The sequence below is a fragment of the Zootoca vivipara genome, chromosome 14 (assembly GCF_965207765.1).
Source record: "Zootoca vivipara chromosome 14, rZooViv2.hap1.1, whole genome shotgun sequence".
NCBI classification, from domain to species: Eukaryota; Metazoa; Chordata; class Lepidosauria; order Squamata; family Lacertidae; genus Zootoca; species Zootoca vivipara.
The window spans coordinates 41,954,636-41,978,305 of NC_142597.1; the positions used below are offsets into that span (position 1 = coordinate 41,954,636).

Sequence of the window (23,670 nt, forward strand, 5' to 3'; positions counted from 1 at the left end):
GAAGATGACTAGACAGAATGTGGTTCTGACCCAGTTAAGCCTACAAGTCTGTATACAGAAACACATAAATGTCAGCCTTGGGGGGGGGGGAAACTACTGCGCTTGGGAACAGTGGTGAGGAGGGTTCACAACCTGACCCACCTCAACACCAAGCAACTCAGGAATTGTAGGAATTATAGAGAATTGTAGAGCATGACACACAACCATGGTGAACTTTTGCTACAGCCAGAAATACAAATGAGATAGGCATCAAAACACTAGAGGTTTAAGAGATGTCGTTTGTCATTACTGTCCTGTTCATTCCAATATACCTACACAAACTCAGCTTTCACAAAGATTAGACAATGACATCAGCTGAAGTCTCTAACGTTTGCACATGTCCACTCAGACAACAGGGAAGAAGTGTCTGTCCTATGGATTCCAGGAGTACAAGTGCCCACATCAAGATCTACAATTAGGAGCAAATGGCATAGACTTTGTAGAAACTCTAGACAGTAGCAAAACCTGCATTTCCCCAGAACACGTAATGCCAATTTTGAATCCATTTGATGTATTCCCCAGACGACAAAAAAATAAAGTTTAACCTGAAAGAAACTTCCACAATGTGTTTTTATCATGCACATCAGATATTGTTTCCATGTTAACAGACTTCTTTCAGTCAGATTGCAGCACTACAGTTAAATGCCTTGTGCCTTTTCCCAGGCAAGAGTACAGGTGAAACTTGGAAAATTAGAATATCATTGAAAAGTGCATTTATTTCAGTAATGCAACTTAAAAGGTGAAACCAATATATGAGATAGATGCATGACATGCAAAGCAGGATATGTCAAGCCTTTATTTGTTGTAATTGTAATTATTTGTCATTAGGCAGGTCAATAATAAATGGAATGTAATTAATGAAATGTAATAGCGATGTTTATTTTTGTGTTATTGTAACTATTTGTTTTATTACTGTGGAATTTTCAAAAGCAAGCATTTGTAAAAATTAAAAGAAAAAGAAAAATAATAAGTTGCATTACTGAAATAAATGCACTTTTCAACGATATTCTAATTTTCCGAGTTTCACCTGTATGTATCACATAACCACTTTAAAAAGGTGGCTGGCTGCCATCTGAAGAATTTTGAGTTCAATGTCTATTACATGAATTTACCAGCAGCAACTTTAGAAGGCGGATGTCTGGCTGAAAAGGCAACCGATAAGTCAATCAGGATTTCTTTCTTCTGAGCAGCCTACCCATTTTATTGCCTCCAGGTTGGATAATAAAGGTTCAAATTTTTCTATCCATGTTGATCAACACTTAGATGTACCAAGGAGTGGGTTGAACTTGGCAACACTGATAAGTACTACCAGAATCCAATAATGAAGCCTGTCAGATTTATATGGGGGTAAGCTCACATGAGGTTATTAAGAGAGCACGGATCGTCATACGAACACCTAAACACACACTCACACAAAATGTCAGCCAGTTTTCGAAAGGCTTCTTCAGAATAAAATCCAAGATTCATCACTCAGTCCCATGCAGGGTTGTATGCCCCAATTCAGAAGGTGCACAGAATATAATACTGGGAGGCAGCTCCTGGGGATCAATAATGGAAGAGGTATACTGCCTTCAAGCTTTACTAATGAGTATCTGTTCACCACTACAAAGACACAAGATGTTGGACTAGATAGGCTAGAGGTGGGGCACCTCAGGCCCAGGAACCAAATGCAGCCCTCCAGGTCTTTCTTGCTCTCTGGATTCTTCCTTTACCGTGCCTCCTCCCCAGCCCACACCCCTCAGCAGCCATGCTCCACAACTTCTTTGAGTGCTTTTGCTTGACTGGAATGTGTTCTTAAATTATGATAATGCCTCTTCCTTGCCTGGATGGAAAATGAAGTGGAATGTGGGTGTGGCTGGCATGTAGCCTACAGTACAAAGGAAAGAGTCATATCCATTGCTCCACCCACTTTTTGCCTCTGGTCCTGCCAACTACTACTATGTGGCCCTTGGGCTGAAAAAGGGTTCCCATCCCCAACACATGACTATTGGTCTGACCCAACAAAGCTCTTCTTGTGCAAGATTCTGCTTTTCTTGGCATATATTTTTCAATGCAGGTTGTACAGCCCGGTCACCTGCCAGTATAGTCCACTTTTATAATAGGGCTACTCCTGACTTGTCTCTGTTCTGACTCACATTTTAAGTATGTTCAGGAAGTGACCACAAAGAGCTAAAGCGGTGTGCCTGTGCAACATCATTAAGGCTCAAATAATAAAGGCATGCAAACCAACAGAAGATACTGTGTTCTATGATGTTTGCAGCTACAATGGTTCCATTTGATTATGGGGCAGTACTATAAACCAAACAACAACAACAAAAACCATGAACTCACAAAGCCCAATTATAATACAGGCTCAACTTTCCAAGGATGAAAGGGATGTACAATATGGACAGGATCCCTGGAGAAGTTCCTCCTGTCTTAACTGTTTGGTTTCCATTGATACTTAAGACGCTTGTTTTGTCTTCTTCCTTCAAGAACAGCTGCAAAGGATTCAACGATTCACAACAATGCCTTAAAACTTATCACAGTGGATCTCTAAGACAACCTCAGCCATAGGGAATCAAGGGGCCACGACCATTCAGCATTCAGGGTCAAAGACCCTTGTGCAGATTCTCCATAGCTCCAAATGTGAGGACAAATACCCCAGTGATGTAAAACACCAAACAGCACACAGATGCTCCTTCTCCAAAAAAAGAAAGCAGAGAACAAAATGAGGTCCTCATCTCATGCCAAGCTTCAGAGCGGGCACAGGTTCTGCTTGGTTCAAAACTCAATATAGCTTAAGACCTCCCCCCCCCTTTTTTTTAACAGAGGAACAGAGTCTACTTTCTGTAGTGCCGAGTTCTGCAGCAGGCCAAAGACATTAGAGAACTAAACTAATACTGCCTATTCTGGAACTCAACATCTCTCTCTCTCTCTCTCTCTCTCTCTCTCTCACACACACACACACACACACACACACACACACACTCCCAAGTCATCTGGCATCTTCACAGTCAGTCAATAGAGATAACAAATAATGTATGGCTTCTGTGCCAAACAAGAGATTTGTTGTCAAGGGAGACTCTGCATTCAAGAATATATACTGTATTCACTTCTTACACACAGCCAGGAAGTTTGCATTGCAGACTTCTCATTGCATGGAGAGAGATAAAGCAGAACTAGCACCCAAAAAACCACCATAAAAGGAATGCATGAGATTAACAGCAAAATTTGTAACGATCCAAAACACAAGTTGGATTAAGGGATCAATTCTACGTAAACATATTTAGCAGAAAGTAAATTGCATTGAACTCAGCAGGAGATGCTTCCGATTTAGAATTCATGTTTAAAATATGGACTTGAGCAATTCAAGTGGACTTACTAGGCAAGCCACTCCCTGGTGATAATTGCAACCTACCAAGCAGGGACATCACAGGGATAAACATGATTGTGACACCACAAGTTTAAAATGTGTCAACCTGAAATCATGAAACCATATCCTGGAGTACTAAATCATTAATCCAGTTGCTGTCTTTGACCACCATTCACCCTAAAAAGGGTTTAGTTAGTCTTCAAGAGAAAGGCGTCTTTCATGAGAAAGCAGTGCAGTCAGCCCTACATAAGCTCTTTATTTGCCCTAACTAGCTGTCCATAGGAACATGCCTTTCAGCAAACCACTGCACAACTATAATTATCTGGAGGACACAAGCAAAACTTGATGCTTTCTGTGGGGGTCTATTCACCCCCTGATGAGTACACAGCTCTCCATAATAACGGAGAGCAACATACACAAAGGGAACACAAACTCCTCACCATTAAAAGAATCAGGAGACTGACTCAAAATATAACTACAAAATAATGATCAGATGGAAGAAGTACCCATCTTGCAAAATAAAAAAGGAGAATTACTTCACCTTCAAGGCACGGAATAGATCTAATGAGATTAAGTTGAAATGCGCCTTCAGGAATAATTTAATACACCATTCTTTGGGAAGAGGGGGTGTCACATGTTTGAAAAAAATTGTGCCAAGTTCCCTTGTGGTGCACACATGTGTATATGAGAACGTAGCTTTGCAAAACTCATGTTTTTTGGAAATAGATTAGAACATTTAATATATGTTTTCTGGATGAGCGATTGCAGAGGTTTTAGGTATGTTCCAGAAGGCTTTTTTCTCCACTACCTAATCCAGAAGAATGAAACACATACACACATACCTCTTCTTAGAAGTTACAGTACAGTATTTATTTATTACTGTCTAGATTGGTTGTCAGGACATGCTATAAAATAGTATTTAACAGAGTACCTTGAGATTCTGGATAAAGACAAGGGTTGCTAAATGGAAAACAAGTGACAACTTGTTCAAAATCATATTTTTTTTTCAATAGGTGGCAGAATATTGAATTCCTGTTGCCAAGAGATTATTTTTTCCTAATTAAAAAAAGGAGTCAGGTACTATTGATACTGTTACAAATTCTTTAGTGTTTAACACTATTGAAAACAAACTGAAATAGGGTCATGTTTTTCAACCCCGTGAAATGCGCACACCGTTTTTGATTGTATCACATCAAGTACAACACAGGAAGACAAGGAATACTGCCCATTTGCCCAAACGACAGAAACATATTTCCTTCCCTAAAAACCCACTGAAAATTACAGCAGTGGGAGGAGTTAACGTGCTTGCCCTTGGCGATGTCAACACACAGACAATCTCATCCTCGGGATCTCAATTGCCTGTGATCACAAAGGGGAGAAAAAATTCTAAAGATGTCAAAGTAGCAACAGCTCAGAGCTCCATACGGGCACATACATGTGAAAGCCCATTAACACATGCAAGGGGTGTTGTACCCCTTAAAAGCTTACATCTCATTAAAAAACCAAGCCACACAAAAATTTGCTACAAAACTAGAGTTCAATAGCTGCTCGTGTGTTTATGCATGTGCACACACTCACACACTATCAAGAACAGTCCAATAAGGAGAAATTCACATAAGCCAAGCATTTTTATTTTCTGAACTCACCCTTTCAGAACACTTTTGGAAACGCAAGTCACATTGACATGGCATACTTTTTAAAGCTGTTAACATGCTACAATCCCATTCAATTCAGATACATTTGCAAAGGATTCTAGACACTTGGTGGGCCAATAAGCTGTGACAGTGGCAAGGAACCTGCTACTTGATACATGCCTGAACAGTCCGCAGTTATTGCAATCCAGCTCTGCAAGGATAACAAGAAGACTGACCTAGTCTGTGCAGCCTTGAAGAAGCATATGCAGCAGTTCTGGGTGTCAAGCTCAGTTGGTTGGAACCACTCAACTAGCAAGAATGGCATGGAGTGCTGACTTCATTCAAGGTACCTAACTTTTCCGTGTATAAGACTAGGGTTTTTTTAAACTTTAAAATAAGGTTAAAAATCTGGGGGCATCTTATACACGGATAGTGCATATGCCCATTTTCTAAATGTGGGGTCCCCAAAAGTAGGGGGCGTCTTGTACATGGGAAAATACAGCATTTTATATGTGGAAAAATACGGTATGTGGAGGACTCCCATGAAGATGGCATATGCTTTGTGTTCACCTTAGGTAGTAGGGCCATCTATTTCAACATTACACAGCTGCCCAAAAATGTACTGGGCAAGCAGAAGGAACTGCTCGCCTTCAGTGGTGCTTTGACAATGGGCCGAGGCTGTGCCATGGTGGCACAGAGTGGGGCTCCTCACACAACACTCCCAACACAAGGGAGTCAGAGCTTTGGGCAACAGCCAGTTCCATTGCAGATATGATTAGTTACCTCTGCATTCAAATTTGGGGTTTCTTCTTTGGGGTGTGTGAAGAATATGGTTGTAGGATCAGTCCACATAACCTGTAGCCACAAGCCTATCCTTTCTCCAAGGGTTACTCAGGAGTTGGCCTGGGCAGCTCATCTTGTCAAAATCAACTCCTTCATCCTGCCTTCTTTACAGTAACATTCAGAAGTTTCAATGCAATAAAGCTGTGGCCTATTTTATACCCAGCTCTATCTCCATCTCCTCTCTCTGTTGGGTTACAGGTACAGGCACAAACTCTTTTAAGATGTGCCTGCAGCAACCTCTAGTTAAAATATGGCAGGCAACAGTTCCTGTAAAGCAGATCCCTAAGAAATATACAGGGGTGAGTGGAAGTAGATAAGAAGCCTTGAATGCAGCTCCTTTAAGCTACAAAAAGAATAGAGAACTATATATCTAAGATTCTTAGCTTACCCTAGACAGGTGCAACAAGTCCCTAGGAGAGAGAAGCACACATTTTATTTCCTGTTTCACTTATCCCCCAACCAGATATTGCTGATATATTTGCTGGGCTGGCAGCAACCAATCAAGTAACTGGGACCAAGATCACTGCATCAGGAAGTGCTCAGTTCCTTAGTGGGGTTGATTGACAGTGCTACAACTTGCCAGTCAACAATTTTAGCTACAACCCAGGAAGGCTCAAACCATTCTTCTCAGCTTAGGGAAGGCTTATGGCAGTTGAACAAGCTCTTAAGTAAATAGAAGCCCCTGGTACTCCATCATAAACTAGTGTCTAAAAAAGGGGGGCCAACAGAGCTCAGTATAAGAGACAACATGTTTTGCATCAAGAGTTACTGGCAAAGAGCCCAGCAGGCAATAGCCTGCCAGATCCCTTCATACAACTCAGTTCCATGTGGATCTCATGACACAGTGATTGACATATTGGTTGTCCAAACACAGGCTAAGGTAAATAAATTCTCTGATAAATAGAGAATATTCCTGATCTTGGGAGGGTTTTGCTTAAATAAATAATGGATATAAGCCTGTTCCTGGCTTCTCTTTGACACATATTTGTGTGACCAAGAAACTGAATGCAAGGCATGGCTCTGCAGACTCATCCCTTAATGAATCCATCTGACAGCAATACAGTCATACCTCTAGTTACGTATGCTTCAGGTGGCGTACGACACGGGATACGTACGCACCGAACCCGGAAGTACCGGAACGGGTGACTTCCGGGTTTGGCGGTTCGCGCATGCACAAACGCGGCAAATGATGTCATGCACATGCGCAGAAGCGCCGAATCGTGCGGAGAGCATGCACAGATTTGGTGCTTCAGGTAAGTACTGCTCTGGATGCGTACGGGGCTCCGGAACGGATCCCGTTCGTATCCAGAGGCACCACTGTACAAGGAAAAGCTAGGATGAAGCTGAAGGGTAAGAAACTTACCTGCTATGCCAGACCTTGGGCTTATAAAGCAAAAGCTCGCCTTCTACTTCACACACACACACACACACAAATACAGCTGTTCCTAGAGACCATTCAAGGGTTCTTCCTTCTACCGGCATCCATCATAATGTCAGACAGATATTTTACTAATATTCCAGTAAAATGGGAAGGCAGAAAAGAGATGAAACCATTTTATTACCAAATGTAATATTGTCCATTGTTTTGTTTAGCAGCAGCAGGTACAGTACCAAGCACAGGCAAAGAACATTTGATAAAGGAGAGAGTGAAATGTGTGTTTAAAAGTGAGCCTCTTGATGTTTATTATTGCCCACATACATAGACACACTTCTAGCATGCTAATACCTGCTTCAGTATTCCAGACATTCTGCAGCCAACGATCTGAGTTTTCTGCTGAATGTGAAGAAAACTGATTCTACAGGAGAATTTGCAGCAGTATAGTATAGATTTTTTTTAAAAAAATGTGGTAAATTCTTAATAGGGAAGAGGAGGAGGTAACATTTTTTCCTGCCTTCCTATTATGGCTCCTGCAAATACTCAACATATGTAACTCCAAAAAATAACAGACATAAAGCTTATTATAATAACCAAGGAGAATTACATAAAGATCTCACTTCAAATGCTCCAACAGCATCCCACAGTACTCAAATTGTTGCAAGGACTGTTGAGTGCTTTCTTCACTAGCTCATAAGAGAGGGGAAATGTGGTAACTTACAGGATGTACAGTATCAATACTGCAGTTCAGTGGATGATTTACGGACAAAAGGTTTAAGACTTAATTCTCCACTCAAAAGGACCTCAGTTAACAAGAATAGAACTATGTCAGTCTGACATTCCTGAAGAATTGCTGCCTGTCAGAGTAGGTCATCCTATCCTAGGCAGACCACATGGTTTCATGTGATCGAACTGGACTGACAGGAAAGGTTTAAAAAGTTATGGCTAGGAAAATCCCAGGTGTCTTAAAATTTTGATGCATAAAACCCTGGTGGCAAATTTCCCACACAGCCCTCCAGCCCTATGCATAGTTAGCATTACCTGACATATAGGCACACATACTGTATCCCACCACCACCACCACACACACTATAAACCACACACCATAACCTAACAAGGATATGGGCTCACTTGTTTGTGTGTGTGTGTTTTTTTTTTTTTTGCTTTTTTGCAATCTCCTCCTCATTATTCTTTACACCATGTATACTGTAATTTACTTAGGAGTTAAAGCAGTAGCATTCAAACTTTCTAACTTTATTGAACCCATTCCACATTGACCTGTTGGTCCAGAAGTTCCATGTTTTAAAAACACGGCCAGTCCAAATATGAGACAAAGTGAGACAACTGCCTCAGGTGGTAGGTACCTGGAAGTGGGGGCAGTAGTGAGAGCTCCACAGCTGCTCTTCCTGAGTACCCTAGCCTTATATTTCTGTTGGAAAATGAAGCTACACATGCCATGTGGTCTGACTCCTGCACCCCCAAAGCTAACTTGCTACTCTGAGTTGCAGTGGATGAAACCATTCCACTGACAGTATTGTCATTCATCTTCCATACTTTGAATCTTCTTCACCTTAGGCAGCAAATGTCCTGGGCAGGCTCTGATTTTTTTTAAAATGCTGCAACATATCTGTATGGTGTGCAGTCAATGCACTGACCAGGTGGCCTGCTGAGGCTTCATGAATTCAGGGTATACCTAGAATGTACTCACCATTTGCTTGTGGCTGCCAAAGCAGGGGAAAGGTGCAGTGATGGTTTTGTTATTTTGGTGAAGACAAAAGGAATATGATTGAAACCAATTGAAACATGCCTTTTAAATACAGTCGTACCTCGGATTACAAACACCTCGGTTTGCGAACAGTTCGGGTTACGAACTGCACAACCCCGGAAGTGTTTTCGCCCCGCGCGCATGCGCAGAGGCGGCACGCACGGTCTGCGCATGCGCAAAGCGCAAAAATCGTGAAAACCACGCTTTGCGCAAAATGGCGCTTTGGGTCACGTTCGGTTTACGAACTTTTCGGGTTACGAACTGCGATCCGGAACGGATCGCGTTCGTAATCCGAGGTATTACTGTAGTTTGAAAATTACTATAAATGCTACCCAAGGCCACTTGCTTGTAGCAGCACCTTGCTAAGCATTACAAGAAAAATTACAAAACTAGAGTAGCTGACAAGCTAAAATGTAAACTTAAAAAAAAACTCTGCTTAACAAGCTCAAGTCAAATATTGAGCTCCAAACTTACTACTTCATAGAAGATGGCATCAAACAAGGAAATGTTTCCAAGAAATATGACAATTTCTTTCCTTCAATTTTCTTTAACATCAGAAAAAGCATCAAAACCATAGCTGTATGATTAACCTAGAGAGGAGTAATAAATAAATGTCGGGGGGGGGATGCCATTTTCAACAGACTTCCAAACATAGTCCAAGTGTTTTGAGCAACAGCAAACACACACATTAAAAGATGGCAAAGTCCAAAACTGCACTTTGTACTCTAACTTCCACATCCTACATCAGCACACGGAGTTATCTGTGAAGAGATTTAAACGTATCAGCTTCTCCAAACTGACACAGCTGGAAACTCTCATTTGATAACAAATCAAGGATTAGATATAAATCCAGGTTCTTATTTCATTACTTTTATTGTTTATGAACTGGAACCTTCCCTTTTTGGAAGGGTGGATTGATAAACTGTTCCAGCATAATGGCTATGCAGTTGCCATTATGTGTAACACAAACTTGGTATAGATATAAAAGTTGCTCCATTTCCAAACCACCATTGGGAAATAATAACTCAGAAGCTTGAGTGCTCCTTCTCCCTACCTTATTGTTCCCCCCAAAAAAACCCTGCCTTTGTTTCCAGAGGCTGCACATCTGTACTGCCATTCTCACAAACCATTGCTAGCTCAGACTATACTTTGCAAACTGACTTCAATCTAGCCATAACAGCAAACTACAGTACAGTTTACAATTAACCAGGCTAAGCACACACACCAGTGCAGACACAAAGCTGCACCATGACTACTTTAAAGAAAAAAGGGCAAAGTTGAAAATCATGAGAGAACATGAAGAATGAAGTAGCATACAAGCTTGGAAGGTGCTTCCAATCTCTTAAACAATGCTGAAATAGTGTCTGCATCATGTCACAGCCTCTGCTCTAAGTGCATCAGTTAAAAACCATGTCCTAAGAGTGTGTAGTATAAATTCTTTCCTTTCATTAAAGACACATTAATTTAAAGAGATGTACCTCCTGAGGTAGTGTGATTAGCTTACTGAGGTAGTAAAATTAGTTTATCTTTTTTTGGGGGGGGGGTGTTAAGATTTCTGAAGCCTAGAAACTGAAATACACTTTTGATTAGAGAAATGATAGAATGCCATTTGTTTATTGTGGAAAATGGTAATTATTAACCAAGCCACATGATGTAGGAAAATCTGTGTAACAGTGAGTCTTGAGCCAAAAAGTCTATTTGGAAATAATTAACATTAACTAATATTTTTACTGTATGTGAAGAGGAGGGGTGTGTTCTTCTTAAGGGTTCCTTAAGCCATCTCCTTGCTGAATATTCAGATGTTGTAACTCCCACCCTAAGAATGAGCCTATATACAAAATATTATTCCAGGAAGGAACCTGTTCTGCGATCCTGACACTACAGCAGCTACCACTTACTTTCCAAAGGCAGTTTTGAAAGTGTTAAATGCAAAGCTGTTGGAAAGTGACCAAGTTAAAGTTATGGCAGTGAAAACAGGCATTAAGAGTGCTTCAGTTTCATGACGGAGAGGATCAAGCCTCACTTCTCAAGCTCCAGCATTGCACTGACCCTATTCTTGCCATGAACAGCAAAAAGCAGTGTGCATTCAACCTCATCTAGCCTCAGGATTTGTGTATAGTTAAATTTTCTTTTTAAAAAAGTGATCTAGAAAATTAAGTTGCACATCGAAATTAGCAGGGTGCCAGGTGCATTTTGTGCCTAAAGATTATCCATTTGCAAGCACCTCAAGAAGTCAGGTTCCATTTTTGCACCTGGCTGACACTCAAGGATTACTGAAATGTATGTGCTTTGAAGCCTCAAAGTATATGTTAATGATAGACAATATGTTAAGAAGTTTAACAATAAAGGGTTGTGTGTTTTGAAAACTGAAGTATGGTACCAATATTATTGTTGTAAACACCAAATTAAACATGTATTAACAATTTCTGTTAAAAATACAATATTAATGATGTGTCATTTATGTAACTTGTGTATTAGTTCATTCTTATTAATAAAAAGTGTTGCCGACACACACCCCCAAAGGTGACTAGGCATTCTGTTTTGATGCTCACAACCCAGGGGTCCCAGGAGCTATTTGGCTCCTAGCTTTTCTACCTCAGTTTCTAACACTGCTCAGAAGCAAGCCCCCGTTGAAATATTTTTTAAAAAAAGAGTTATAAAGGGGCTTAGGGTTCCAGCCTAACATGCATTTTTGTCTAGCAAATTATACATGAGCAGAGTAAAATCTTTACAGAATATTTTGTCAGCCAAAGCCTCAATTTATATACACACATGTAACACTGTTCAAATGTACCAGTACTTAGGGAAGAGGCTCGAGGGGGGGGGGGGACAACACACACACACACACACACCTTATTAAGCCAGCTTGCATTGGCAACAAGATTATCAAGCCCGAAGTCCATGTTTGCCATCTTGCACCCATTCACCTCCCCCTTCTGTGGAGATATGAACCACGGACAAGTTATTGCTGGCACAGCAAAGGCCTGCAAGGTGCTGTTGATTAAACCTTTCCAGCTTTTACGCATATCAAGTACCAAGATAAAAACCGCAAATGAAGAAACACACTGAGGGGTTGCGCAAAAGGCACTGAGGCAATTGCTTTGAAAAGGAACCATTCCGATGAACAGAACATGTCTCCACATGTATCCAAAAGGTTGCCAAAGAACACGATACCATGAACTTTTTGTTTTTTTCTAAACAGATTCAAGAGGCTGAGAAATAAGGCTTTGCACTCCCCAGCTGACCAGCCCCAATCCTTCTCCTGCTAGCAGGAAAAGGATTTGGGCTCACTCAGCTACCGTAGGGTGTGGGAGGCTGAGAGGGCCATGCCAGAAAAGGGAGCCCTCATGAAAGAACCTGTCAGGCTCTGTTTGCAGGGATCCCTCCATCAAGGGGTTGGGGGAGCAAGTGACCACTTTCTCCTAGGAAAAGGAGGCTGCTTCCTTGCCCCTCAACCCTTGACAGGGAAGGCGAAGGATCCCTGTGATTGGAGCAGTGAGTCTCCATTCTCAGGGATCCCTCTGTCTTCACTGGCGACCGGGGGGGGGGGGGGGACAAGCAAGCGACATCTTTCTCCCAATAAAAGGAGGCCTCTTGCCCGTCCCTCGTAGCTTGCCAGCGAAGGGAGCCTTGCAAACAGAGCCTGTCACACTTCGTCACAGGGCTCCCTCCATCTGAGCAGTAAGCAGGAGCCTGCTGTGTTGGCCCCAACCTGCAGGGCGCTGGGGTGAAAACACCTCAGTTCCCGCGCAGTGAGAGCAGAAGCAGTCTCACCCAGGGCCTCACAGGCTGGGGCCAATGCAGCTCTTTGTATATCGCCCAACTGCGATGTCTGGCTGGTGATATACTGCAATGCTGAAAACCTAATATCGCCCACCCCTAATCTGTATATTGTGATATTTAGCTGGTGATACATCACAATGCAGGGAACCAGATATTGCCCAACCCTAATCAACAGCATAGGCTTCCACTTCTTCTCCCTGCCCTTCATCACTTGCTATTCCACCCATTGAAAGAATGCCTAAGCCATGGATAGGCAAATTAAGGCCCGGGGGCTGGATCCGGCCCAATCGCCTTCTAAATCCGGCCCGCAGACGGTCCAAGAATCGGCGTGTTTTTACATGAGTAAAATGTGTGCTTTTATTTAAAATGCATCTCTGGGTTATTTGTGGGGCATAGGAATTTGTTCATTTCCCCCCCTCAAAATATAGTCCAGCCCCACCACAAGGTCTGAGGGACAGTGGACTGGCCCCCTGCTGAAAAGGTTTGCTGACCCCTGGCCTAAACCATTTCCAAAATCCAGGAATTTTCAACTAAATTATACATGCACACACAATTCTATTTGCATGATTTTATCACTAGCACAGAATATGCACAGTCCTGTTTAGCTGTGGGGGTGGGGGAGAAGAGAGAGAGAGAGAGAGAGAGAGAGAGAGAGAGAGAGAGAGAGAGAGAGGCAGACACAACCACTATTGCTCCTATCAGGACAGACTGTTGCTTTCCTAGCAAGCTGCAAGCAATGGAGATGTCCTACTTTAAGCCCTGCAGGGGAGGAATTACAATAATCGAGCTTCTATTGTCACTGGGGACATGTGTCACTGTTGTGAGGCTGTCATAAGATAAAAATAATACCACAGCCAAGAGCTGGCTGCACAGCTGAAGGGGTAATTTTCATATTACATCTGGTAAATGGTATCAAGATTCTTCACCCAGTACCCTGGCTTCAGAAACAAATCCCTTCAAGCCAATGCAGGAAGAAGGCTCTGTGGAGAGCAGAAAAAAGAAAAAAAGAGCAGCAGTTATCCCAGGCTTGATGCCGATAGCCAATGCAGCCAGCTGGCAGAGTATCCAAGCATTCCCTTCCAGGCAAAATAACAAGGTCCAGGGCCTGAAGAACAAGGAAGCATACAGCTAGATGGCATAAAACATCACCAATTCTGTAGTGTTTGGTTTAAGGAAGATCCAAGAAAACCAACAAAATGATGAGAAGCCTCTTGAAGGAGCCAGCATTCAGTTCCTTCAGTGGGGCTATGCAAGGCAGAATATTTCTAGATCCAAGTAGTATCCTTCAATCTAGTGATTTTTAAACTATGTTCCATCAAACCCTGTTTTTCAGTGGTTTATTGAAGAGCAAAGTAAGTTGCAGTAGACAAGCTTCTGTGAAAGACAACCTGTCCACTAGTGCAATGTTCTGCTACGTGCAACCACAAACAACTGTCAGGCATATTTTAGGGTGCACTTTCAGTTCCCACAGAACAAGGCCGAATTGGACTGGCTACCTAGCACTACATGCAAACTGGCTATGTACCCTCAGGATCTTATGCATAACACAAAGGTGTTCTGTGGCAGAAAAACCAATGTGGAAATGGTTCCCTGGAGGTAGAAAGCTTGAAAACTGCTGCTTTAAATCAATTACTAAAAAGCTCCAGCCAATAGACTTGCACAAAGGGCCATTGCCAAAATCCCTTAATGCATCCAAGGACCTGCAGCCGCAGAAACACCATTTCATGCTCCGAAGCAAAGCCAGAACCCTCTGGAACAACATTACATGAGGGCTAAGAAGCTGCTCCCAGGAAGGAAATTAGATACCCCAGCCAGGTATGCAAGCTCACGTCTGTGTCATCCATTCCAAATCAATGAAGGGTTATGGGTTAGTGGTAGAGGACAGGCTTCATATGCAAAAGGTCCCAAACCAAAATCCCTAGCATGTCTAGTTGGATGGACAAAACAGTCTGATACAGTCACACATTCCTACAACTGAATGCTAAAAGCTTAGACTACTATCCTTATTTGCATTCCTATGCAACCTTGCATACAGCCTTTTGTGTGCGTACATCTATCACATAAATATATTAAATCAGATTTGTTTGTTTTGCTGCCTTTCCATTCTTTCAGATGGTGTTCTGAGTAAAATGAAAATTTGAATATTCCCCAAAATACAAAAAAGTGTCCCGGTAAGAAAGACATCTCCCTTTCCCATCTTGAATGCCTTAATGCATCAAGCTTAAACAGATACTCCTGCAAATCTACTGGCCTTTGCTCGGAAGCAGCCCAGGACAAAAATAGGTTTATGGTCTAAGTTACAGCTCAGCTTTACAGAAGATAGTCTGTGCAAGTTATGACTGAGGTAACTCACAGGGCAAAATAAGGAAGCTATAGATGTACTACCAGAATGTCCAAGTATCTGATCTGCAAGTGACCCCTTTTTTGCAAAAGCCTCTCCATTCTAGGACTACTGGCTTTAACCACGTCCTGCTCCCACTAACTCAAGTACTTAAAACACATCTGCTATTTTAACAATAAAACCCTTCTCTAGTATATAATATGCCACTGTTGGGTTAGGTATTCCTATAGAAGAGTGGTACATATGGAGATTCCATACGATTATGCTAATAAAACTAGTGCAATTGTTTCAGGTTGACGGGCACCATGGCAATGGTAACTGCTTCCCCTCTTTATAATGTACACAGAAAACTATATGTAGTGTAAATGCTAGCAAACAGAGGTACAGATGAGGAATCTCCCTCTTCAAATCTACTCTTTGCCTTAGGCAAACCACTTAAGTTTAGAGATAATCATAGAGCTGATACACATAGAATTGTAGAGTTGGAAATAACCACGAGGGTCATCTACTCCAACCCCCTGCAATGCAGGAATATTTTGCCCAACATGGGGGTCAAACCCACACCCCTGAGATTAAAAGTCTCATGCTCTACCAACTGAGGTATCTCAGATGAAGCATCTGTTTGCACCCAGGAGGTGCCAGTACCAATCCCTGGTACCCCAACTTAAAAAGGAGCAGAGAACAAGGGATGGTAAAGACCTTCCGCATGAGAACCTGGAGAGCTGCTGCTAGCCAGAGTAGGTGATACTAGGTGAAATGGACAAAGAACATGAACTGGCATAAGGCAGCTTCTTGCATTCTGACACACAGACTCAGCCACATGAAGAGATTAACTACACTGCAGGGCTGCTGCAAAGATGACTGAGATGCTGTACATGAAGTGCTTTAAGCACATGTTAATTACCATAATCAGCTGAAATAAATAAGATATTTGTGAAAGTGGATATAGGCTAGAGCTAGAGGTCTGCATTCTTTTTAGAACATAGAGGACTGTAACTCTTTACTGCCAACATGATCCAGTCAAAGTTAAGGCTTCTCAAGTGCGTGTTGAATGAACCCACTGAATCAATGGGACTTTAAAATATTTGTCATGGTTGCTAGTTCCCTGTAGAACACTCCATAAACAGGCAAAATATTTTAGACCAGGTGCAGTTTAGAACCAGAAGCAATCATCCCTTTCATAGCATATTTTCTATATGTGTTGTAGTAGAACAGTACAGTACATGATTACATTGTTCTATCATTATTTATATCACGTTTAGTATTTTTCCAATTTTGTATGTTTAATATTAAATATAAAAAAAAATCAGCCTCAGTGCAGTACTACAATCTTAAGAGGCATTCCTTAATAAAAAAACACTCTCAATTCCCCAATACACAAACAGGCAAATTACAAGTATAAGGAAGGGAATGGGCACTTTTTTCTGGGCACCAAGTTCCACAATGGGTGCCATAACTACAAAAACACTCCAATCTACATCTTCAGTGTCCCAGAGGTACTCAGTTTCATCTGGGTTATGCTTTAGAGCTCAAAAGCAAGCTTAAGATAAAAATACAGAGTAATAATAAAATTGCCAACACAGCTTTATAATTTGGCACTTGCCTGGTTACCTGCAACAGGTAAGACAATGGCTCCCAGACGACCCAAAAGTCCCATTGCTGCCATAGAGATCACTGGCATTTGAAGACAGCACCGTCCATTAAGCATTGTTAGTTACACAGTTTCATACAGAGCAGCTGCAATCATAAAGCTCTCCTTCCTCCCCATCTAGTATGGAGAAAATCACGGAGCAGCACTACATAGAGACCGCTCCTGCCCCTGCAGCTTCACCCTCGCTGCCAGTCAGGAGTTGGGACAAGAAAGCCAGAAAGATGGGAGAGCAAGCTGTCAGAAGCATCACCATGAAGCTAGGGGGGGGGGAGGAATGATATGGGCAACTACCTCCTGAACAGTTATTGCCAAGACTACAACAGTACCATGTCTATATTTAGTGACTATCTCTGCCTGCAGACAGTTTAAACTTGACCTGCCATGCGATCTCACATATTTCAAGCGTTCAAAATGGCCTCATGTGTACTCTCACAGTCATCTTTACAACAGCCCTTTCAGGAAGGACACTGCTATTATTCCCATGATCTGATTTAAGAAAAACAACTGTATTTTTATACTACTCAGATGTTCACAGACTTGAGAAAGAAGCTTGTCTGAGGCCACCTAGTGAGTTCATGGCTGAGTCATGATCGGGGACTTCTGATTCACAGCTCAAATGTCCTAACAACCACACTACACTGAATTTAAACAGGAAGTAGTAGTGTGACAGAAAGGCTGCTTAATGTACCTGAATGACTATTAGGCGTTTAGGAATTTTCAATATAGCACAGAGAGTGTGATAGGTGTACATAAGAGTAAGAGATTATAGTGTTTAAATAGGACATTTAAAGATTTAAGTGCATCTTCAGGCTCATAAAACCAGATTGCTGCCAAGGCAGAGCGGAGAGAGAAAACAGTCCAAACTTGGGAGTAGTTTTATATAGATGATCCTACTACAATCAACATGTACTCAAATTTCAAGTGTCAATTCATACTAAAAAAGCATCAGGCTGTTTTATACAGCTAAGTCACAACAGCAGGTCATAACTGGTGAGAAGCCAATGTGGGTCAGAATAAACAACACCAGCATGTAACAGGTAATTCAGATTTGCCAGCTTCCTCCCCCACTTTAAACCTTTCCTCAAGATCTACTTCTACAAAGCTACCCCAGTCTCAACTTTCAAAACAAACAAACAAAAAACACACAACCCACAAAACTGCTGTCATTTTACATACAATCCCCCCCAACTCGGAGCAGAATCTCTTGCCATGCTCTGCATGAACACTCAAAACAGCTGACAAATAAGCATCACACAGCAGCCAATGCACAAGAATAAGGCTGCATACACACCATATCTTTAAAGCACATTCAAAACATTTTTTTTCACTTGTGAATGGTTGCTGGGAATTTTAACTCTGTGAGGACAGTGCCCATAATTCTTTAAAGGGGGGGGGGAGAGAGTTGCTTTGAATGTGCTTTAAATGTATAGTGTGTACGCAGCCTAAGTGACACCTGTGGGGTCTATCATATGCTGCCGATTCTGAAACCACCAGTTTAATTATACACAACTGCCTTATAACATGCTGCCTTATATCAGGTCAAGCCCATCTAGCCCAATACTGTGTATTTTGACTGGAAGTGGTTCTCCAGAATCTCTAGAAGTCCTTCATACAACTTGATATTTTAACTGGAGATGCCAAGGATTCAACTTGGGGCCTTCTACATGCAAAGCATGTGTACTGCCGCTGAACTATAGTCCCTCCCCTTCACTTATACCTCAAGATGGTGATTTAAAACAGCCAGTGCACCTCCACATCTAAGCCTCTTTTTCCTAACAAAAGCCAGCTGTACCTCTGGCTTTAGCAACATACCTAACAAAAAATATACCTTACAGAACAGAAATTATTACCTAGACACAGCATGACTTACAGAAGCACATGACTCCACACCTGCCTCACTATCAAAGATGTTTACATTCAACACAAATACTTGTGTTCTATACATTCAAACTTATATTTCACCCACTTTTCCAAATGTGTAACATAACTTGAGAGAGAGAAAAACAAAGCCATCCCACAAGATCTCCTCCAAGATTTCTCCCACACAATCAGAAGACCAGTTTGCACTTCTGTGTATTTGCTATTTATTTGGCACCACAAGGGTACATGACATTTTATGGAGTAACATTAGCTGGACAAAAGTCCCTGACCAATGGAGCTTCCAATATAATAATTATTTCTGAACAGCAGAGTAAAAAAAGTAAGGTGAATAATTGCAATAATGTGTACTTCATCTCCCAATTCTCAATAAATCCAAGCTTATCAGAGCAGCAAACTAGCAAAATAAAACTGTATATCTGAAGAATGATACCACCACACAAAGCATCCAAGACTTCTCTGCCTTACCTGTTAGGTCATGATGAATTAGGTCAGAAAAATTGGGGTCATCGCCCCACCAGAATATCCACAATTCTCTGCGCCCAGGCCTCTGGTCTCGCCGCCACACACTCAAGACGTCAGCTTTGAGGCATCGACTGTAGCTGCTTAAGATAGGGTCTTCTTCGGTCACTGGGAACAGGATTGGTGCAGATGTTGGACCCTGCCATACGTAGCGCTTCCATTTAATTCCTGTTAAATCGGCCTGAAAGAAAATTGTAACAGAAATTAGACTAGAGGGAACCGGAAGGTTTCATTGTAAAATTGCAGCAGTTACCAAAGGCAGATATTTCTATTCAATTCTCAGCAGGTCTTTCTCCCATTTCACTAAGCACATATGCATTTTAGCCTTTAAAAATGTATTTTCCCTACCACCTCCTCAGGACAACTGTTGGTCAATATGCCAGTGGCAATAACTTCAATCCCTGCTCCATTCAAATCAGTGGGAATTTTGTTATTCAAACAGAGCATCCTAGGATGTTAGAATAGTATCAAGTGTTTGTTTTGAACTATACCATCACTTTTACAAATCCTACTGAATCTCCAGTATCCTGAGAGAATCTACATCTGTTACAAATGCAAATAAACACCTCACTAATAACCCTCTCCTTAGCCACTCAGCACTAGAAGCACTGCAACAAAACAATCATTTTGAAAGGCAGAGGCTTTACTGAAAATACTGACTATCCCCATGGGTAGACAAATAGTGGGGGGGGGGGGAAACCAACAAAGAAAAAAACCATTCCAAACTTTTAATGGATTCCACTACAATTCAAGGAAACTTTCAACAGTTCTTTCTCCACTTCTTTTCCCAGAAAGTTTTTTTTTTAATGACCAGTGTTTCAACAGCAGCTGAAGGGGGGCTAAGACACTGACACAGGGTTCACTTTCCAGCTGTTGATAGAGGGTGATTTTTCCACTCAACACAAATTTCACTTGCTTCCCCAGTATATAGATACAATAAAGGTTCTCCTGGCCTATCTAATTCCAACAAGGAAGGTTCCAGCACCTCTGATGTGACAGAATTTGCAACAGTTGGTGATCTTGGAAAGAGAAATGGAGAAGAAGAGAGGCGACATGCTTTAAAGAGACACTGGCACTCATGAGCAGCAGGCTAGCTCGGCCAGTAACCTATGATCCTGCAGAGATAGACTGCTTGGATTCCTTACACCCAACTACGCATCAGCACAATAGCTTTGGCATAGATTTTTTTTTTAACTTTCAGGATTAAATAACACCAGCTGGTTGAGTCTGCTGCCAATTTGCATTGAAATAAATCCAGAGTGAGAAAGTGGTCAGCAAAACCCACGCTGGGATCTTAACTGAATGAAGGTTTAACTGGATTCCACGGCAGCAATTAAATAAGGCAAGGTTACAAAACAGTGGAGGGATCCATTTACACACACACACACACACACACACACTTTAAAAATAAATAAATACGGTAATGTGTAACCTCCGAATAGCAATACAGGGGAGCTTCCTCCACCTGGACTTTTGTTGCCAGTTTTAGTAGGGTGACACTTTTAGAGAACTGGGGGGAGAGTGAGGGGAGGATTTCACCAAAGTTAGCTTGGGAAGCAGAAAAAGGAGGGTGGGAGAGAGAAGAGCTAAGCTAAAACTAGGCTGAAATTGAACTGCAATAAAATAGGCATAAGTAATCATGTCACTACCAACAACAAGAAGAGATTAGAGAGAAATCGAAAGTTAGAAGAGAATCAAGAGGAAGAAAAACAAAAGAGGGCGAAGAATGATTTGGAGAAAAAGCAAGCTGGAGCACGGGCGTCGTAGGCATAAAGTCTTTGGCGGAAGGGAGGGAAACAGAGAGGGGAATATATATACAGGAGAGCTAGTTGATTCCTGGCAAGGCCTGCTCCAGAAGACTCCTCTAGCAGAAGCAATGCTAAAAATGGCTGCTTTGCTTCCATTCCTCTCTCTTCTTCCCTCCTCCCCACTTTCCTTTCCTCTTCCCTCCCCTCTCCTGGCGATCTCGTCTCCCTCCCCCCTCCAACCTTTCCTTGCATGATTATCTCCGGCGATCTGCACACCGCCCCCCCCTAAAAAAAAAGTAGCCACTTACCAGACAGAATAGGTTGGAATGGCAATCCTCAAGGCTGGCCCCGTTCGGCACGAAGCAGGAACTCATCCTCACAGCCACAACCCACACGCCATTATCCCACAGCCTCCGACAAGAAAGAAAAGAGACAGACAGAGCGAGCGAGCGAGAGACACACACACGCCGACCGAGAGGGGAGGGAGAAACACAACCGAGGGAAAACGGCCCTTTCCCTCCCCCCTTTAAAAAAAGAATCACACACACATTGCGGGGAGAGGAGATATCAAGGGGAGGTAGAGCGCACAAGTAAGGCAAAGGAATAAATAACCCGGGGAGGTTAAAAGGAAGGAAGAGGTAATTTTTTAAAAAAAAAAGTGCAAAAGAAAAATCTTCGTGGAGAGGGATCAGTTTTCGCAGCCTCCTGGGCAAAAGGCGACGGCGGGGGAGAAAGATTGGGGGTACTTGATCCAAAGGGATTGCAAAATAGAAAGATTTACGATCTTCAATCTGCAAACGCGGGTGGGGTGGGGGCAGAAGGAAGATACACAAATAATCCAATGACTGTAGGGTGTGTGGGAAATAATAATCCAGGAATTTCTCTTGCGCCTTGTCCCCCCCGCTTCGTCACACCGGAATTATAGAGGGAGACCGGGGAGGCGGAGATAGAGAAGAGACGGTGCGAAGTCCTTTCCTCGTTTCTTCTTAAGAGTTAGAGATGCGAAAAAGGTCGTTTTTGCTTCTATTTCCACTCCAGAAATAATAAAAAATCAAGCCATTGGAAGGGGAGGAGGAAGGGAAACTTTCTGGTCTCCAGGCGGTGGTGGTTTGTCCCAAGAAGGTGGTGTTATCCTTGACTGGCCAACCTCCCCTTCCCCAAAAACAATTTTTCCCTTCTTCCTGCTGGAGGGGGGGGGGAGGGAGGGAGAGAAAGAGCTTAAGCGGAGTCTTCCAAGTTCCCTCAAGAGCTCCAAGGATCCTCCTTTAAAATCCTCAACATCGAAGTGGAGGGAAACCCAGACACGTATTTTCTTCCAGATGGGATTTCCAGTTGCTAAATTTATTTTTTTGGAAGAGGCCAGGAGTGATGTTGATAATGGAGGGGGGGTATGTATATATCTTCTTTCCTATTTTTTTTCTTCCCCAAAGAGATGGGTGAAAAACAAGCACACTTTAGGTGAGGAGATGAACTTCAAGATGAACTCATCCACACACACACACACCCAAAAAAGCCCTCTTCCAAACACCCTTTTATTTCTTACACACAGAAAGGTTCCAAGCAGGAACCACTTAGAGCTGAGTGAGCAAAACCCTTTTCCAAACTGCCTCCCTCCAAAAAGAAAAATCTTCATCCAAGCACTTAAGTGCACTGAAGTGTCCTTTTTGCTGCTGATGGGTAAAAAGAGAGGGAAAGGAATGGACGACCTCCTTGTGCCCCCCTCCAAAAAGCCCTTTTAAAAAACAAAATTAATTCCTCAGGTCAATCCTTGTGCCAGGAATATTTCTGGATGGTGGTTGGTTGGTTTTTAAGGGAGTAAAGTAGCAAACCTTTCTCCCCTACCTTCAAACAGGTACCTCCTCTTTTTCAGCCACTGAAAGGGGAAAGGGCAGAAAAAAATCAGGGCTATTCCTCCCAAAGTAATTATGATTTTTTTTAAAAAAAACAAACAAACAACAACTTGGATTATCTGTGAAGGGTTGAGGGTATTAAGAACTGAAAAGTCCTCTTTCAAAAAAAAAATGAAGGGAGAGTAATTCCTCAGGTTAATCTTCTAGGCCACAAATATTTGCAGAGGATAGGTTTTTCTCTTTATGGTAAGCAGCAACCAAAAAGGCCTTTTCTCCCTTCTTTCCTTTGGGCAAGAATAAAGAGTGTCCCCTTTTTCTTTCTTCAGACACTGGAGAAAGAGATGATGAAGTTGATGGAAGGGCTTTTCCTTTTTAAAAAAAAGGTAGTAGAAAGTGTCTATGGGATGAGAAGTGAACTGAAATATTTTTCCCCTCTCTCATAAAGAAACGAGTCTCTTATTCCACTTCTTCGAAGAAACTGAAGAGAGGAGAAGAAATTTCCTCTCAGAATATATATATAAAACGAAGGGAGGCGAAACTTTTTTAAAAAACAAAACCCTTTTAAATATAAATATATAGCGTCGCCACGTTAGGTGTCTGTGGAGAAAGAAACCAAAACTCTATTCCTTCCCTCCCTTTTGTTTTTCTTCTTCTTCTTCCAATTTTTGCCGTGAGGGAATTTCTTTCTTCTCGGGCCCCCCGCCTCCCCTCAGGAGACGGTGACAGGTGAAGGTGGCCGAAGAAGGGCTGCTGTGCGGGACGGGAGGCGGCGGCGGCGGCTGCCTCACGGGGGAAGAAGGGGAGGCGCGCCACGAGCGAGTCCCTCGGTGATGCCGGCCTCTTTCCTCCTCCTCGCCCTGGTCTCCCTTCCCTCAGCGGTGTCTCT

General features: G+C 42.3%; 1 protein-coding gene across 1 annotated transcript in view; it reads right to left on the reverse strand.

The window, feature by feature from the left end:
• MED13 (mediator complex subunit 13) overlaps positions 1 to 23,208 on the reverse strand; it is a 100,050-nt gene extending 76,842 nt beyond the window's left edge. Inside the window, exons 1-2 of the mRNA XM_035139697.3 lie at positions 21,243 to 23,208; positions 19,133 to 19,367 (exon numbers count right to left, since the gene is read on the reverse strand). Of these exons, the coding sequence (XP_034995588.1) occupies positions 19,133 to 19,367; positions 21,243 to 21,308 (301 nt within the window). The 5' untranslated portion in view covers positions 21,309 to 23,208. The remainder of the gene's footprint in view (positions 1 to 19,132; positions 19,368 to 21,242) is intronic.
• Positions 23,209 to 23,670: the final 462 nt, after the last annotated feature.